Source organism: Diuraphis noxia, unplaced genomic scaffold, assembly GCF_037042655.1.
Source record: "Diuraphis noxia isolate RWA-SAM2 unplaced genomic scaffold, SU_Dnox_SAM2 contig0002, whole genome shotgun sequence".
NCBI classification, from domain to species: Eukaryota; Metazoa; Arthropoda; class Insecta; order Hemiptera; family Aphididae; genus Diuraphis; species Diuraphis noxia.
The window spans coordinates 54,611,751-54,632,654 of NW_028301712.1; the positions used below are offsets into that span (position 1 = coordinate 54,611,751).

The 20,904-nt window shown below is 27.0% G+C and overlaps 1 protein-coding gene across 1 annotated transcript in view; it reads right to left on the bottom strand.

Moving 5' to 3' along the window:
- KCNQ (KCNQ potassium channel) overlaps positions 1–20,904 on the bottom strand; it is a 280,998-nt gene that overhangs the window by 159,516 nt on the left and 100,578 nt on the right. The window contains exon 5 of the mRNA XM_089219918.1: positions 3,268–3,436. Coding sequence (XP_089076044.1) covers positions 3,268–3,436 — 169 coding nt within the window. The remainder of the gene's footprint in view (positions 1–3,267; positions 3,437–20,904) is intronic.

The following is a 20,904-nucleotide window of genomic DNA, read 5'->3' on the forward strand; positions in this document are numbered from 1 at the left end:
ATAACTTATTATAGGTATTAAAAATACAAAACAATATCTTATTTTTTTTTACTATATTTAATATATTAAGTGTTCGAGAGGCGGCGAAAATTTAGTTCTAACTAAGTGCAAAATCATTTGACATCGATGTCCACAGTAAGTATAATATTCGGGGACGTATAAGAACATACGAATTTCTTTTGGTTTCTATATATTTTCACACGTGGTTTTACGACCGTCACGTAAGTTTTTCAATTGCTATTCTTTTTACCCATTACGTAGTACTTATCGGAATTCGAGTTCATTTTCTATGACCGTCAGATGACCCACCTCCACGGACTTCTGTAACTAATTTACAGGGCAGCTTGCTGTAATAATATATTATGTATAATATAATATAATATATTTCAAGAGGAATTCCAAGAAATTCGGACCTCATTCAGGGCTCAGGTGCAACGGCTACTGTAAGAGTGCTCCAATAAAACAGCAGCTGACCTGCGTAGCGTAATGACTGCCAACGAGAATTAATGAAGATTGGCGGACGGAATTCAGACTCGGGACATTCATTAGCGTCTGTTGCGATTTATAATGTAGTAAAAATCACGATTTTTTTTTTTTTGCTGTATGCAATTTCAATTTTCAGAGTGTTCGAGCTTTGATATGAAAATATGTCTGAAATACGAGAATTTCATAATGTATGTCTAAAAGGCATTTAAAACATATAAACATGACATTAGTTTAATGATAGAAACCAATTTACCATAATAATAAATAAATACGTTTCGTTTAAAATTATAAATCTACCGAATTCTAAATATATTTATAAAAACAATATTAATTGAATATATAATACCCATACTTTTTTATATAATTAGAAAGTTGCAACAAAACTCAATTTAAATAAATACATTGTTGAAACCTAATCATAAAATATAATTAACATATCAAATGTATTACCTATGCAAACAAAATAATAAATTATAATTCAACTTCACTTAATCAACTATAATATGCGTACATATTATACATAATATACTATATGCATAATAGTTGCTCACTAGTAATAATTCATTTGAGCAACATTAGTAATGTTTTAAACAATCTGACGTTTAATAATATGGGTTTTATAAGTTTTAGTGTAGATGCTTGACGATGAATGGTTTGCAATGGATACATATTATATAATTTAAATTTTTATATTAATATGAATACCTACCATGAACCAAGTAACACCGTCCAAGCTAATAACTTTCAACCAATAAATACAATATCCACAAACTATTATAACTAAAGCAAATAAAGCTTTATTTAACAAACGTCCTTTAAGACTAAAATAAAAATCATGATTCTGTACTAAGAGTTATTTTAGTCATTTTTAATAACCATATGATTACAATAATAATATTGTTTTGGATATAAAAATCACAAATAAAATTCTATATTTAGTAATGTTTTGAATTGAGACACCAAAAATTATAACTTAAAAGTCTTAAAATATTATTATCATAATATAGTGTTTATATCGGTCTTTATATCACTTTACAACAAAATACAATATAAATTATTTAACTATCGTTAGACTTCTCATTTAACTAAGTAAAAAGTAATATATTACTTTGAGATAAATTATTATTGTATGAAATCCTTAAATAACAATGCAAAAAAACTATAAAATTAATGAATTTTAGTAGGTTGACCATCTTATGGAAAAAATTATCATCATTTTGATGATACTTAATAAGTTTACAGTCAAATTAAGTTATATTTACAAGTTTGGATTTCGTCGTAATTAATATTGTACGTGGTCAAAATTGATATTACCTATTACGGGATATTATTACTGTGGTCCTTCGTATTAAATTCTGATTATTAGATTACCTAACATGTGGTATAAGATAGCCTATGGTAATTCACACACTATACACGATGTTTGAAATTGTGTGGTCAATTAACATCCAACAATTAGGTCAGTCTCGTTAGAACATTTTGAATATTCAAAAGTAGCATAGTATAATATTTTACAGGATGATCATTTCGTTATATAATTTTTCATCATGATGAGGTTTTTGCACATATTCATACGCTAATTATATAAAATGAACGTTATTAATATTAATAAAAAAAAAAAAAAAATAGTTATTTTCATTTAAAAATATGAATTTTTGAAATTAAAACTACCATTTCCGTCCAAAACGCTACGAAAGTATTGTGATGGTGAACAGTGCACAAAACGATTTGCTGGTTTATTATTTCGATTAAGCAAATTAATGATGATTAATTGTACTCATTTTTAGTGCATAATTTTCCACTTCATAATATAATAAATGCTGACCGATGGTATACGAAATTATATTATTAATAAATAATATTAAAAATAATAGTAACTCTAAGTTTGAGCATAGGAATCGGTTAAGGCTAATAGGGACTAAATCCCATACAATTCCAATTATCTAAGTATAGAACTACACATTTAATTTAATTTTTAAAGTGGTTACACATTACTTTTTATACCATCTAATCATTGAATTAAAATAAAAATTACAAATAAAGCACATTTTTCATTTATTGCACTAATACCTAAAAATATTATGTTTGAATATTACTTTTCACATTATATATCATGTTCGTGTATGCTTTACATTTTAATGCATATTTGATATTTTTTTTTTGTTATTTTTTATTTTCATAAAGGTATTATTTATGATATATAGTTTAATGTATTAAAATTATCGATATTATCGGTGAGCGTATAAGTACTCAAATATGTATGCTTAGATATATTCAAAAAATTAAAAGTCACTTAATTTAGTCTAAATCACTGCCCCATCAAGACAATTGTTTTCATGAGGATTCAATGATTATACTTAGTAAATTAGCCACGTGTATTAAGTAGGTATATAGTTTTATTTTAAGTTCTACAATTTAATTTATTGTATTTTGATAAGAAGAAATTGAATTATATCATAAAGACACTTTGAAATTAAATTGTTTACGATATTAATATTAAATATTAAAAATACATTTCAAAAACAGTCGCTGCAGTCAAATTTATGAAAATGTACTCAACCTTATGTTGTTTATGGTGTATACCCAATACCAATTACCCAGTACGCTTAACTACTGGTGTACGTAAGTCCTACAACATGCGAATCGTTGCGCTATTTCAGTTTCTGTTTTATCCTTGATAATAATATGTATAATAATTTATTATGCCTAAGACGTACTAAATTCGATACTCTCACGAAATATATTATGTAGTACATAATTTAATATATATGTTGTACTCACACGGTGAAGTGGTACACGAAACATTTCCATCCGGATGGCCTTTCTAAAAAATTGTACACTTTTCCCTGAAACGTCGCCCCGGCCCGTCGGTGTTCCTTGCACAAATAACGGTTTTCCCAAGACGATCCCGTCCTCTCAGCAGCGACCAGCGTTCTTGGGTCCACGACACCTGATCAAAACATATAGAAACGTTAAATGTTTAGAACCAAAGTTTGCGATGCACATAGTTAGGGTCCATTCTAGGTAGCTAAAATAAAGACGTCACAATGGTAATTATTGTGTTATTACTCTATGGTGCTATCATAATGTTATAATATAGGTAATGTATAATATATATATATATTTCTATCGCGTCTACAGCTGCTTTATTGATTTAAATCTACTGGCCATTAAATTGCATACTGAACATATAGCGGTAATATTATAACGCTACGCGGTTACTCGTGATAAAATTATGGTCACTACTGCATATTATATATTAGACCGCAGACAAAAAGTTTATGCTTATAATAATACATAATAAAATTATTGTTCATGTTATGCGCACGACAATCTTGTTAATGGTATTTTGGTACTTGCACACACTAATTGTATTTTGTCATTTAAACCTAATATTATATATAATATAGTATTATTATTTATTTATTTATTTATTTATTTATTTATTTTTTTTTTTTTTTATTAAGAACTTTCGGTATAACTATTATAGTTCAACCATTACAATATTGATAGAAACAGTGATACAATATAGTATTATTATTATTAATTTGTTCAAAAAGTGTATCGATGTAACGTTAAGCAATACCTAATTATTAATAATTATAATTTATTTATTGTATAACAGCTCAAAATTCAGAAGAAATTAACATGTTTAACATTTTAAACAGGTTTTATAGTATATCCTTTGATTACAATTTTTTTCCTGTTAACCAAACGAAAATGATTGTTCATATTTATACCAACTTGAATAATAAAAGTTTAAATAATCAATAGAAAAAATTGTATTTGGATCAATTGAAATCATAAACATTATCAAATGTGTTAAACTGTTAATACATAAAACAGTAGCCCTATAAAATTATGTATAACTACTACGCACATATATAACATGTATTATGATTTTATGAAGTACGTATGTTTATTAATTCATTATAGTAGCTCATAGGCATAATATTATAGCACATAAATGCGTGGTATACATATTATGCAGTGCATAAAACATAACTAAGCATACATCATAAATCATGACGTTTTGTTAACTATTTAATAAAAGCATTAGGGGTGAAAAAAACTTTTACCGAATAAAGTATGATGTTAAAGTTATGTACACAACGTTCTGTATTGTATTATAATAATTTGTAATTTATTTTACAATGATCGAAAATTGAGTAGGTATACTAACAATATTATCGAAATGCATTAACATCAATCAATTGTTGAAGCGTTCAGTGGTCTCAGGAGGGAATAGCTAGGTACCGTACGTGTATTGTAAAGCAACCCAATGGACACACTCAGGCATCTCGAGCTAATGAAAACATTTCTGTTGTTCCTTAATATTGACATAGAGTCTACTAACTCGGGACCACCAACCAGAGCCTGGAGAACGATCGATTATGTTAGCTTCGTCTGTATAATAATGACATTTGAAAACAATATCGTTAATTATAACGTATCAGCTCGGAAAACAATTCGTTGGTTATATTACTTCTATTAGAACACCTCTAGAACAAGCTGTTCCGTACAAGTAGGTATAACGTACCTAAGTACAAAAGTTAAATAAACATTAGTAAATAAGCATAATACTAAAGCATATCGTGATACATATACATTAAAAATATTAACTACATTCCCATACTATCTGAACATCTAATGAACAAAAATAAAGTAAGAAAGATATATAAAGATAATATCTATTGTTTATGCCCTTATTATTGTATGTAAACAGTGTCTCTCTGTGTTTACCCTTGTAGACACAATCAACCATTTTAAAATATTTACATAAACTAGCTATGACGTATATTTTATATAGGTACATGTACATTGAATTAAAACAAATCAAAAAAAAAAAGATTACAAGTTTTCATTATTATCTTTGCAACTCTCTTCACAGTAATAATTTTCAAAAATATAAAATTGGAAAAACTTGATAAAACACTTGCGATAAACTCCGATAGCATACGAATATTATTCAACGTACTCATCATCGGGAATATATTCTGAACATTGTGGAGATTTACAACATATAAACAACGAGTTATATAATTTAATTTCCAGATAATATGCATAGATTTGTAGAAAACAATGTATTGTGTAAAGTTTATGGTAATTGGTAATATAGCCCATATTTATGTAAATCGAAATATTCAAAATCACATGTACTGGTAAATTACTGTTATTATGGTTAAGTAGATAAAAGGAAATAAATTTATTTGCTATCTATATTCAATTGATCAGAATTATATTCTACTGTTTAATTAAAATGTGTCCCTTTCGCCATACACATTACACATACGCGTAATACGCAAACTATATAGCTTTCTGTTTTCTACATAATTACATATTTTTTTTTTTTTTTTTGTTAACTATCTTTATGGTGGTATTTTAATATTTTGACGTGCGTGTTTCTTACCCGTAAAATAACCAACAATCAATAGATATTAAGTATAATATTATAATTTGGCATTAAAACTGAACGTTTTCCGGTTAAATAAGTATTGGTCTATTAAATTACCAAGGTCGTATAAATATGTATATTGGCATCACAATGGTGTAATGTGAAAACTATTTACTGACATTGATTTATCTGTCACAAGTAATTAATACTTTGAAAACCTACAGTAAGACTAAACGTGGTATGTACGTCACACAATACAAATACCTAGTTTACATAATAATTTTAACACATGCACTTTTGAGACTAATTTACACGAGTTCATTGATAACGATTTATATAATTTAAATGATATTTTATATAATATTACATACGTACATATTAATCGTAGATGACAGAATTTTATTTGTTTGGACTTACATTAATTCTGTTCCAGATCGTTGAAAGAAATGCGTTTAAAAGTGTGAATAAAAAATAACCAAATATTGATCGACATGAAATTCGGTATGTAAAACAATTTATACGCGTTACATCGTAGATCGATTGCAATATTAAAATGAAATGTGTTGGTGATAACGCTATCTATATCACGTTCGAAAAATCGTTAGAAATCTGTGCTTAAACTCAAAATTAATATTCAAACGTTCAACGATCGATGTACAATAACCTTCACACTACACCATACCTATATTATAAACAGGTACAATATATTATAATTTCGCGTATCAAGCAAATCTCCTATCTTCCTGCTTAAAATGACGATGGCAAACAATACGTACTCGTTGGCACGTGACAGGAAATTATAAGGTTCACCAGGATAAACGCTATGTATTGCCTTCGAATCTGGTCCCATCGTATTGAACACCGTCCATATTCATCCCTATTAAATTGGTAGGCGGAAGTATTGCAGTAAAGTTGAAATTATGCGTTGAGGGTCACATTATCTGTACAGTATAGATTGGTTTAAACCGATGAAAATGCGACAATATTATTTGGAAATGTTTTTTACGCGTGAAAATATTGAAAAAACGGTTGTGCACTTACCATAATATACTCTGGGTACACTGACCAACTACGACGACCGAGGAAATAAATCGATGCAGAATACTTTATTATTATTATATTATGTACTATTTATAGGAGTGTAACAAATATCATAACATACAAATTTATTACGATTATTAATAGAGCACGTCGGTAAAATCAGCTTTCGTTGACTTTTTTTTCCTTACAACTAATTGCATTATTGAAAATACATAAACACTTCGAAATTGAATTTTATACTTATGAAAGTGTCACCGTAATGTTTCTTGTATTAGGATAGGTATAATACAGGTAGTATTATTAGAAGAATTTACACAAAAAACTGTACCTTTAAGTTCCAAGTTTCACTCGGCAGTTAAAGCTATTGTTTGTCACCACGAACCACAAACCACGCCATCTAACAAAAGTGGTGGGAAATCTAAGTTTTTGTGTTTTTTTTCCGGTAGATTGCACTTATATTCACAGATAAAGTTTTTGTGGACGTAATCATATTATATCATAGAATATATGAACCAAATTAATTCATAATTAGTTCAATGTTACTACTTAATACAATAATACTATTCAAGATTGAATTTTAATATCATGTTTATTGTTTTAACAATAACCTGTATAAAAATAAATTAAATTTTTATTAAATAAGTAGTAATTATTCTATAGGTAAATAATATAAATGAAAAACCACTAGAATTTAAATGTTTTTTAATAAATACGCTGTGTTTAATGAATTATAACAATTTGAAAACTTAATTTTTTATTTTTTTTGATGAATAAACTTTTATTTATTAGACAATAATTACATAATATAAATAAGTTAATTTAAATGAATTATATTCAAATAAACTACATTTAACTACTGTTAAATCCTAAATTACACTATCTTCATATTATTCAAAATAAAAATATCTAAACTATCTAAAGTTGATCGAAAATAAATTTCAACGTTTTTTTTTATTTTATAGTCAATTTTAACATTGCGTTTCCAATATGGTTTCAAAGCATTTACAATTAAATATTTCTGTCTGTGAAGATGCATTTATTGTTAAAAAAATCGTATGTATGAAATTTAAAATTATGTAATTAATATTATTAACTATTATTAACTATTTTTTACTAAATTAATTCTGTATTCAATTTACAAAGGCTGTAACCAAAAATTAGATGATATTTTTGATAAATAATTTTATGGTGATATACGAATTTTTAATAAAGGTTATAATGTTCTGACAATATTAAAAGCACCATCTGGTTGAATAATTTGGCAAATTTACATTTTAGTATATTTTCAATACATACAACCAATATGTGACCACTCGGAATAAGTAAATACTCGTCTGTATAGTACTTTATTTAATCAAACATAATAATGCGGTGGTGCATGTATAATAATATGTACCTGTGTATATTATAAAACGAAATTATTAACGTTAAAAATTGAACTAATCCATCGACGTATAGAAAATCAGAATTAAAAAAAAATACAGAGAAAAGAGTTTTAGACATATAATTATAATAATATTTAAAACTATAATAATATAACTCCGCGGGTCCAGTTCAATCGTGTGGTTGACAATGTCTAGACATCGAATTTCCCAGAACCCCAAACCAGTCTATCTAGTGAAAATCTTACAAGTGTATGCCTTACAAGTGTAATATATATAATAATATGATATATATTTTTATAAGGGCGGAATCACCTTAATTGCTTTATTTTTTTTTCACCGATCGCGAAACCTCACGAATTTCGTGGAGTTACGACGACCGCGAGCAGGGTTTTAATTAATCGCCATTTATAGCCGGGTATTAAAGTTTAAACGTCGGTTTCAATAACGAACACCCATTATGTTATATTGTACTGTAATAGGTGCGTACCTATCCAGTGCTTTTGAATTACATCCCGTGGACATGTTCATCGTGGAATATATATATGTACAATAAATACTCAACCCATAAAATTTAAATCATAATATTTTTTTCTTTTAATTGTGATTGATATTTATCGTTTTTAATGAACTTAAATCTACAAATTTACCTTTTTAATTATATTTTATTTTTAAGTTATAAGTACAAAAAATAAATGAAAATGTATTAATAAACATTAAATCATTATATCATCGTATACAGTTAGAGACCTTCATGCTATTTATTTTTTATTATGCAGATTCAGCCAATGGGACTTATAGCCTCTAGACTTATAGATTAAATATAATAAACGTGTTATGTGCAGCCCGAAACCTATAGGTATAATTGTGTGACTACGTGGTATGCTTCCTAAAATTCTCTCACTTCTTAAGGGCATGGGTTCAGTTTGCAGACGTTTGTAATCCACTTGCAGTCAATTTTCCTTTTGATCCGTTTCACTTATTTAATTACGACCAATTATACGGCAGAGTTTGGGGGTGGAAAGCAGCAGGTGAATTGTCGTGTATTTGTCGTGTTTTGGTCATTTTGTCATTAAAGAAAACCGAAATGTTATACATATCGGTTTTGTCAATAGTTCCGTCACTAGTAAAAACAAACGCTGAGCCAAAACCACTGCCAATAATATATTATGTTGTTGGCCAAACGAGATTGGAGATATATGAATACAATCAATCTTCTTTAAAGTTTCAAAAAATGACAATCAACATCATAGACAAACGTTTCGATTTTCTATCAAAGTTTGTGTTGGTACGTGTGATAATATAAAGACTATTATACGTAAATAGACATTAGATATTGTTGGCGTCATAATGAATAAATTTAATAGTTTAATTCGACCCACCACTCACATCACTACACTGATATTATATATTATATATTATGTATTCGTAAATTAAGTCGAATGAAAGAGAAAATGGAATGAATGAAAATAATGAATGAAAGAGAAAAACGAGACATTTGTGGAAATGTATATTGAGTATAATAATACCAATCATTTGTACTTAAATTATTTAAAACCCCTAGTTATAATATCATATTTTTATACTTAATAGAAATATTCTTATTAGTACTTTCATTTCAATATGAATTATAATTCAGTCGGATGAAACACTTTCGACGTGATTGTTTATGTGTTTTATTAAAAAAATATATTGAACGCACCTACAACAGAACTATTTCGACGTAAATATTTATATCTATTCCATTAATAATATATTTGCAAGAAATGGAAAACTTTGGAAAAATAAAAAAATAAAACACACAAACATTTTAAAATAAATAATTAACTAAGAAAATAAAAAATAGTTTGATACATATTATAAAAGACGAAATTTTTTTTATTAACGCGAATAAAAAAAATGCGAAAATCCAGAAATTCGTTATTTTAAATTGCGATTACCAGTTTCCATCATCAGCAAGTTCCTGTGCTTCGGTAAAGTAAACTAGATTTCATTCCCTATGGTTGCTTTATCAAACTAATATTCAAAAAGATAAAACCTTGAAACATAACAAAATATACAGAACAACATATAAACTTAAAATTTTAAACGGCAATACATTCTATAATCAAAAATAGGGTGGGCAAGTGGGTGCCGGTTAATTGTATAATTTTAAGTGAGTCACTGATATGAATGAGTTAAATTTGAATTCAATGAAAAAATAATAAATTGTACATGGAAAATGGTCTTGAGTGAAGACCGTCTGTCACCTATATCACTCATACATTTTTGATGTAATTGCTATTAAAGTAATTTATATTACTATTACTAATACAGTAAATTTAATTTTAATCGTAAAAAATAAATATAAAATATAATAAAATAATTTAAACGTTTTAAGTACTTGCGAATAGTGTTTTTAAATTACAATATAACAATAAAAACAATTGTTCTTCGTTTAAATGTCTTTCATCCAAATTTTAGCTAAATTAAATTATCTGTTAAGAAAAACTTTTAATTCTATATTTTTTTAGATTTTTAGGTGACATGAGCATGATAAACTATGTTTTTGATTTCCAATCCTATGCTTTACAATTAACATTTGAAATATTTTTAACTTTGTTTTTAGTTTTACCAAAAAAAACAAAATTTCGTCATTTATTAATTCTGAGTAAAAATTGGTGATTTTGAAAAGTACTGTGAATTTTTTTTTTATGTTGACCTTTCAAAAGAACTTACTAAATACAATTCACTACCAAAGACCTACCCAGGCATCACCCTCAAAGTTAAACATCAAAGCATCTTTTTCTACTTTTTTCCATGTACTGCACAAACACAAATAAAAATACAAACTCCATTTTAAAATCAAAACATTCATTGTTCCACTAAAATCTAAAATAATAATTATTTCTTCTGTAACAATCTGCAACCAATGGCAAATATTTATAAACAAAAAATCCATCCAAAATGTATAAATACGTGCAAATAAATAAAAATCAATAATTATATAGTAAATTTATAGTTATTACTAGATTTACTTTTCTATCAGAAAATATGATAATTTCACAAATCAAAAATTTGTTATACCTCAAATGTTGATGACAGATAGAAAAAACACGCATCATTGTAAATACAATGCATTTTCGCTCCCCTCAGAATCTAATATAATATTAATTTATTCTATTATTATTATAATCTGCAACCAACACAAATGTTTATAAATAAAAACATTTTTAATTTCCACTGCGAACCTCTAGATTACAGTTTAACCACATCTTTAAAATGTGATTATCGGAAAATTTTTTCCTATTACACATCATTAGAGAAACTACTATTCCAGATAGCATCTTCTTACGTTTTATAGTTTATGAGATGAGTGAGTGTTATTTGGCTAATTGGCTTATACATACAGATTAATAATTACATTGATGTGCGAATGAAATTTTATATAATTGAACTGAAACTAAAATATCATTACAATACCATTCTAATAATATAAACAAACTAATGAGCGTTGCAAAGTCTCATACATTTATAATTTTCAGTTAGTTAGTCGTGTTTAATTACCACAATTATTATGGATGTGATTAATATAAATTTAGTATAAAAAAATGAATGTAATATCCCAGTTCAACAGTACATGGTACATTTGACTAGGCCTGATTATTAAATGTACTACTTAATGAAGTGAATGTGTGTTAATTTATATCAGGTACATACGTATACATCGGCGCAATCAGACATTTGAACGAATGTATGTTACTTGCGTCCCATAAAAAGGTATATTTTACAGGGGAGCGGGGCATGTCTTCGAATGTCATGTGTTCGAAGGTCATGTTTTCGAATGACGAGTGTTAGAAAAGTTATTTGTTCGAAAAGATATATGTTCGAAAAGTCATATGAACGAAATAATATATTAAACATCATTATTTTATTTTTAAACCTAAATTTTCACAGCCTACCCGAGTAATATCGTTTAATAAAAGTAATAAAGATAATAGGTAGATAGCAGCTAACATTAATAACACCTTATTGGTAATGACTATTATACCTAGAGTGGTGTTGTCTAGTAAGTTAGTATACAACAAAATGCGATTGTAGTCTGAATTGAAGCTTAGTTTGTTGCAAATTTAAGACGTTTTATGTAATTTAACTTTTTATTTTAATAAAATGTGTTCTATAACTTTTCTAACACTTGTCATTCGAAAACATGACCTTCGAACACATGACATTCGAAGACATGTACCCCACCCATTTTACAGATAGTAAATTTGACCGGTAACTTGCGTCCCGTTTTGGGGACGCAAGTCGGCTATATAATTATTATCGATATTTACTACTGAAATCACTTAAGTCGATAGTATTGGTCACTAAAATCGATAGTTCATAAACTATACTATATAATAAATCTCAATATTTGAATTGAATACATACATTTTTTTTATTATGTCAAAATGTAAAAAATAAGAATTGTAAAATTAAAATTAATAAAAAATAAAATTAAAATGTGTTTTTTATTAACTTATTGATATCAATTATATCGATGTTTTCGGAACGCAATTAGGTTATGAAAAAAGGTATTACGGGACGCAAATAGGCTATGACCCTTTTTGAGTCTTTTTTTGCGGGACGCTACTAACCTACAGATAATATTTTTGGACGCAAGTAGTATGCTCCCATTTGAACAAGAGGGCACTTAAGCTCCAGGTTTCTTTGTGACTAACTTTTTAAACGATTTCTTAGGTTGCTGATTTTGACTTAGGTGGTGTTAAGGACGCTCCTTAGTTGCGCCAATGTACGTATTCTATCGTAACGTGTTTAATATATGATTAATCATTCATAATTGTCAAAATATTTAAAATCTAAAATAAAATATTAAAATAATTTATCACATTACGTATTATATGTTTGAAATACAGACAAAATTAATTTTGACGTTGAAATCGCAAAACGATGTTCAACATTGTAACAACTCAATTGATAATGCATAATATCAAAGTAAATAACTTTCCACAAAAAACAAATAATTTTTTGAACCATAAGTTTGATTATAAGTCAATATACTGTATTATTTATCAGAAGTTATTACATAAAATCGAATTTGCTTAACACAATATGGTACGTTGTACGTTGGAATACAACACATATGGGTGTGGCGTCGCCATAAGTACTGAATAATGTAATTATTCATCATTAGAATTCAATATTTTATCACAACTTTATAGCACTAAAAAATTTTTACCCCGAACTACTCAAAAGGTTTTTCTTATGTTGACAATTATTAATTATTAATTTGTATTTATTTTTTTCTAAATATCACAGTTATTGTTTGATAAAGTCATTAAGTTCAACAGCAACGCTCCTTCGAATAAATGATGTCAGTACACCTTCGCAGAGAGGTTTAGATGGTTTACATGAGCCAACTCTACCTGGGAAATTATTTACACTGCATAGGGTTAGATAGCACCGCAATAAGTATTTTACTTGCACTATGCACACTTACATAAGTTATCACATGCCGCAGTCTGAAATATATAATATTTATTACGACCTTAATATTTTATTCCGTAGCGCACGATAGAAATACGTTTCGATGGTCAGTAGTGAACTGGCAAAGGTATAAGATATTTATTTTTTTTTATTCAACGTCGCGTGTTTAACTCTTTATTTTGTGGTATAGGTTGGTATATAGAACGCGGTGATCAATAGAAGTAAACAGTGTCATAGATTTACGTTTTACTGTGCGCGTACGTTATAAAAATATAATGGTGTATTAGTATATTATGAAATTTAACACGTTGACTACACAATGTCGGTCATAGTGATCGGTGGTGTTTATTTTTATTTGCTCTCTCAGACGAATTAAATCAGTATGAACTCTCGAGCAAAGAAATCTAAACGCCGTAAAAATAAAACAATACGATAAAAAAAAAACCAGTAGATTACGGTCATAGGTTTAACTCCCTCAGCGCGCAGTCGTATGGGAAATAGTGCTTATTTGTATTTTATTTACGAGCGAGCGATTTAAAGATGGAGCTCCAGTTTTATGATTACGCTAGATAAGCTACAACAAAACCTAAACATCAATATATATTTTCTGAAGATCAAACCACCTCCTCGCACACTCGGTAACCCATCTGACGATTGGGACTATACCACGGTATAAATGTATGCTCTGTTCACTTTATCGTCCTAGGAGTCTTTGTTCGCTCATATTGTATGAAAGTGTTTGGTATCCCAATGTTATTGCAAAATTTTACAGCGCGACGATGAGCCTTACACTATTTTATGTCTTAATAGTTCCATAATGTTACTTATATTATACGATGAGTGTACTGGCCCGCGGGAGGGATACCATTTTTAAAAATTCCAACATTTCAGTTTAAGCATTAATAAGAAATGCTTTCGTATCACAGCACAGCGCGTGAAAAACAAATTTGGATTAACTGGATTTAATTTTCTACTTTTCTCTTCGCATCGCTTGCCCGATGTTAATATCACTATAATAATTTCATATACATTATGGATTTTTCTCACTATAATTTATGTCCTCGTGCATCCACACGTCGAAAACGAATCATACATAATATTCTATTCACCTATTTTTTGTACAACTATCTATACATAAGTGTACGTTACATATAATATAAGCTATATGGATGATTTGAGATAAACACTTAAATTATCGCCTTGTATAAAATTAAAAACGATTCCTATTCATTGCTCGGGGTACGAAATCAATACATCTAAAAAATTTACTATCATCATTAAAAAAGCGCAATTTTAATGTGGATTTAACTGATATGTTTGAAACATTATATAAAATATATAGCTATAGAAGATTTGGGGGTAGGACTACGGTGACATAAGCAAGAATTTTTAAATTTATAGAATACAAATGACTGATATTATTCCTGCAATGGGTGAATTTATACCTGTCCACACATATAAAATATAAGCAAAAAAAGTAAGTAAGTGGATGTCACTCTGTTGTACAGTATAGGTTACAAGTGGGGTTACTGTAATGGATGGAATTAAATTTGAATTCAATGATATTATATCAAAGTTTACGAAAAACGATTCTGAGTGGAAACGATTTATCAGTCTAGAATATTTTATATAGTATATTAATTTATCATAATATTGCTATTATTTCAAAAAACAAAAAAAAAACGGGTAAGTGGATATCGCTCTGAGATAAACATTAAGACTAAGATAAACATTTGGTGAAAATTCCGAGTATTTACAGCGATTAGTTTTTGGATGACAACCATATAAAAATTCGATTTTGTTGAAAACTGGTTTTGCGTAAAAATTCCCGTTTTTCCGTCCCTTTTTTTTTTTGTTTTTCACGACTTTTTTGAAAACTGTTGGAAAATGTTTACTTTTTACCTCTATAATGCACCAAGGGGCCAGGATATTCACTTTTCCATCGGAAATTACCTCCAAAATTTGAAATTGAAGCATTATTTCGACTAGTTATGCTGTACACAGACACAAAAAACAAAACACACATCATTGTAAAATCAATACATTCATCACTCCGTTCAGAATCTAAAACTATGTTTAAATAGTTTTTAGATATTTTTTTTGCAACAAAAATATCAACTTACGTGGAACCTTGTTGTAAATTTTCAATCCTTAGCTTTAGAATTTAAACCTTTTATACATTTTTAACAACTGAAGAATTTGTAAATTTTCAATTCAATAAATGTTAAAATTTGAACTTCAAATGATTATAAAAAATGTATTTTTAATATTTTCTAACTTAAATAAACTTATGGGTAATCTTGAAAATGTAATACAAGATTTTGTATTAAATTTTCAAGTGTTTTGGCCGAATGGATAAAATTTTATTAACATATTTATAGGATAAAAAAACTAAAAAACCGGAAAATTTCAAATGTTTATAAATAATTTAAAAATGTTTGAAATTTTATCAAGTATATAAATTAATAAAATGAACATATCGTGTAAATTTCAAGTTTCTAGAGTTATCGTTTTTAAATAACATCTAAATAAGAATATCGGTACACGAAAAATTTAGTGAATATCCAATGTTAGTTCAAATGCTCATACAAATTTGTTTGGATTTTCGGTAGACATTTTTTATTCGATAAAAGTAGATAAACTCATGAATCTTGTATTGAATTTTCAAATCTTAGACATAAAAAGATAAATTTTTATGAATTTCTAACCAATAATAAATTGCAAATTTTCGTGATTTTGTCAAAATTAGAACTTTCAATGCTTATTAAAAAAAAATGTTACTTATATATATTTTTAATATTTTTTAACTACCTTTATGACAATATATTAGGTGCCTTGTATTCAATGTTGAAACTTTTTTACTCTATGAATAAGATTTTGTGGTCATTTATAAAAAAAAAGTTAAAAAGATTGAAAATTTCAAATGTCTACCTATATGTATATAATTTTAAAAAAATTAATCATGCGTAGAAAATACCAGTATAAACATTCAGTGAAAATGGCATGTGTCTACATTAATTTATTTTAAAGTTACATCATATCTATAAAATCGAATTTCTCTAAAAAAAATTTTCTTTAATTTTTTTTTTTTTTTTTGGTTTTTCCCTGTTATTTGAAATGTATTGTGAATTTCAAAATTTGGCCTCCCCAATGCACAAACAAGATTCACTTTCTAATCTAAAAAGCTACTGAAGTTGAAAATCGAATCATTAATTCTACAACTTATCGTGTACAGACACAAAAATAAAACCCAACATTGTAAAATCAATACATCTAAAATGGAAAAAATTTTATTTTTTTTTAATGTTCAAACTAAGTGTAGTACTAATAGCAAATAATAAGCTAAATCATTGATTAGCAGTACGCATATTATTATAGATAGGTTTTTCCCCTTTTGATAAATAATTAGAAAATATTTTTCATCAATAAACTACATATTGTGATTTTTAAAATCATAATATCTATATTTTTTTCATTCGTACGCATCTATATAGTAGAAATTACTATTAATACACAAATTTAGATTGTAAGAATTTTATCTTTTTAGGTACATTAACTCTAAAAACTAAAATATTTACACTTTTGAACGTGAAAAAAATGTCTCTTGATAAAATCGATCTAATAAGGATAAGTTTTTACTATTATCCTTAATCTTTTTGTATAGTCCACATGATTTTAGACACACTAATTTATCAGATAATGAGACCAGTATTACCCACTGACCATAGTTCCCCAATCTCCCTTACTGACCGCTTAGTGTAAGGCGTGCACTGTAATAGCTACTGAGCATCATTGCCGCTTCGACACATGTCGATCGATAAATGCATAAAGACCATTTGAGCTCCTATAAATTATTAAACATTATACGATGTAATATATGATTTATTATTATTATTATTATTGAAATATGTGACCACAATGTTCCCATACAATACATCATTATTTGTTCACGCACCTATTATAATAAAATATGTATATTTTAAAGGGGACGCTCCGACTATCCATGGGACAGTCGTTTCGATACGATATTAATGACTAATATAAGGGATATTATGAAAGAAAAATAAGCCACAATATAAATATATAACATTAGTGTACGGCCGGTCCCGGTTTAAAATCAATTTTTCATTTGAATTTTCAAGTGGAAATGTGGTGCCTTGACGTGGGGGTGAGGTGAAACGAGACAACTTGTAGGTATGTCTGTTATCCTTGGTCAGGATTCAACGTCGACTATATACGTATTATTATTAGTTTCGTTTAATTTGTGTGTATCCATTTTACCGGTTTTATATATTTATTATTGTTAATTAATCCTACCTATATATATAAAATTATGACATCATGATGGGTCACGATAAAAAATAATTTATTTACTTGTTTCAAACGCGACGTGAAATATATGTATATCTATACAAATACAGTGTAGATGATGCCGCAAGCTAAAAGCCTGAAAACGTATTATCGAAATAACGTTTACCAGCGAATGATGTGATCGCATTGACGTTGTATATTAATAACATTAATGAATTAATAACGTATTATTATAATCATCGAATTTTTTAGATCCTATAAACATTTAAAGTTAATATAAAATAATTAGTCGTTATCTATACTCATATTTTATATACGTATTATTTTTTTTTTTGTTTAAGTTGATTAACTCTTGAAAAATACCTATTACATATAATTTAATGTCACTAATTAAAATTATAATTATAGCTTACAGAAAAAAAAATACTAATAATAGCATAACTGTGCAGAAATCTAGTACCTACATTCATATTTATCATCATCTTAGTTATTTACTTATACGAGTACATGACAGTAAATAACTACCTGACAACTAAATTAAAAAACGCTGTGTTTTGAAACACAAATATTGTTAAAGACAAACGTTTCAAAACAACAACAGTTGTAATAGATGATAAATCGATTATAATATTATAACAATATACCGTATTACATCTGTGTTTGTATTTCTCTCATTTTAAATTATTTCTAACCACAACATCCCTGTACTGTATATTCCCAAATAAAATTATTATAAACATATAAAACGTAACATAACTATTATAATTTATAAGACAGTTAGTAATTGTATTTTCATAATGCGTCAATTATTATTGTAAAAAGTATTCAGATAAAAATAACTTGCAAAGATTGATTTAAATTTCAAGCAATCTCTGATATTATACTCTACACTCCAAGACGATCAATGATACATAGTTTGGAGATAATTGTGAATTTTTGCATTGCGCGGTAAATTGGTAAATTTAATAAACCTAAATAAATATATAAATATATACACAATCTAAAAATATATTAATTATTACGGTCATATTTCATTGCAATAAATTTATCGAATATTATCGTATTTACTTATTACCCGGTTATATTACGATTATATTAATATTCGTATCTTAAAATAATAATGTTTTCTTTTACATAATATGCAATAACAGTTGAAATAAAAATAAATGTTTGTATAAGAAAAAACCGATATGTTTATATATATGCATTAAATTGTGACATACAAACATAGTCGAAAATTTTATGTAAAGCAATCGTTTAGTCAATGAATCAATATAATTATTTGAATTCTAAGTTAGTCAAATTTTAACGATAGTTTAATGTTATCTCAATAAAATATTCCCAACTGACAACTTAAAATTAAAAAAAAAAACGATCTTACAAAAATAAATTTTATATCATTTCGTTATATAACTACATGACAATTTATCACTTCCATTTGACTGTGCATATACACATGTTTTCTACTTGAACGAATTTGCTCAATCATATCTGATAATTCTATACAAAGTATAGTTTATGAATATTATATAACATTATGTTTTTCATAAATATACCATTACAAGTTTGTTCTTCAATCGTTAGACAAACAAATAATTTTTAATCAGGCCATTCAAGTTTAAAAAAAATTATAAAATAAAACTATGAAATAAAAATGTTAGCAAACCGCTTTTACGAAAAAACAAAAACTATTACCTAAAATGGATCAAATATTGTTTTTCTTTCTATTATTTATAATTTGTAGATAATAAGAATGTTTATAAGAATCTGAAATTCTTTTCTATTAAAATATCACGACATTGTATCAAGTGTTCATCTATAATTATAAGTTGTGTGCTTTCATCACTTAATTTTGAATATTGAAATGTAAATTGTATATGGTAGATGACATTATTAAACCTACTAACAAAGCGAATAGTAATACTATAATACCTTCATTGTGTTTGTTGCTGTTAAATTGCCTATAAAATACGCCGTGTTACAACAAAATAATTGTTCAAATCAAAGTATACAAGTTATCTGTGGAAATGTGACAGTAGTTAGAAAGAAAACCTTTAATTAATGATTATTAATTTACAAAAATAATAATCTCGTGCGAAAAATAAATATACATCATGGCATGATCGCTTTAGAACAGACAAGACGTAAGGCGTTCATATTATACTTGACTATGATAACCATTCATCGAACGCCTCAAATTAATAAAATATGCGTATCACACAGACAAATATAATATGATATAAATCATCGAATAAATATATATATATTCGAGTTCAAATTATACAAATTTTGTTTTTTCAATGGACATTATATGTATATTAATTATTATTGGAATTTAACACATGCATATTATAGTTGTGTAGCCAAACAAAAATTTCATACTATTAGTGTTTATTTTTCATGTCTATAAAACCATATAAAATATAACTTGAAATGAATTCGATTTCCATGGTATTAAATTTAAATTTAGTAACATATAAATAAAATCATAATATTATTATTTTTTATATGCTTAAACTCATTAAATCCATATAAGTATATATTTCATTAAAATAATTTAAAACTATTAAGAATTAGATTTTTGTAAAAACAAACCATGTATAGATACTTTAAACTATATAAGCCCATATAAAAAAAGATAATAGTAATAATTTGAAGAAAAAAAACAATGAAGCTGATGAAACGTATCAGGCTGTCTAATATAATATTATAATATATACAAAGGCGGGTCACGAAAAATCCCTTTTTATCCTTTAATAATACATTTATTTAAATCCTTACTTTTTGAATTTTAAAGTGTACTTAAGCAATACATTTTCA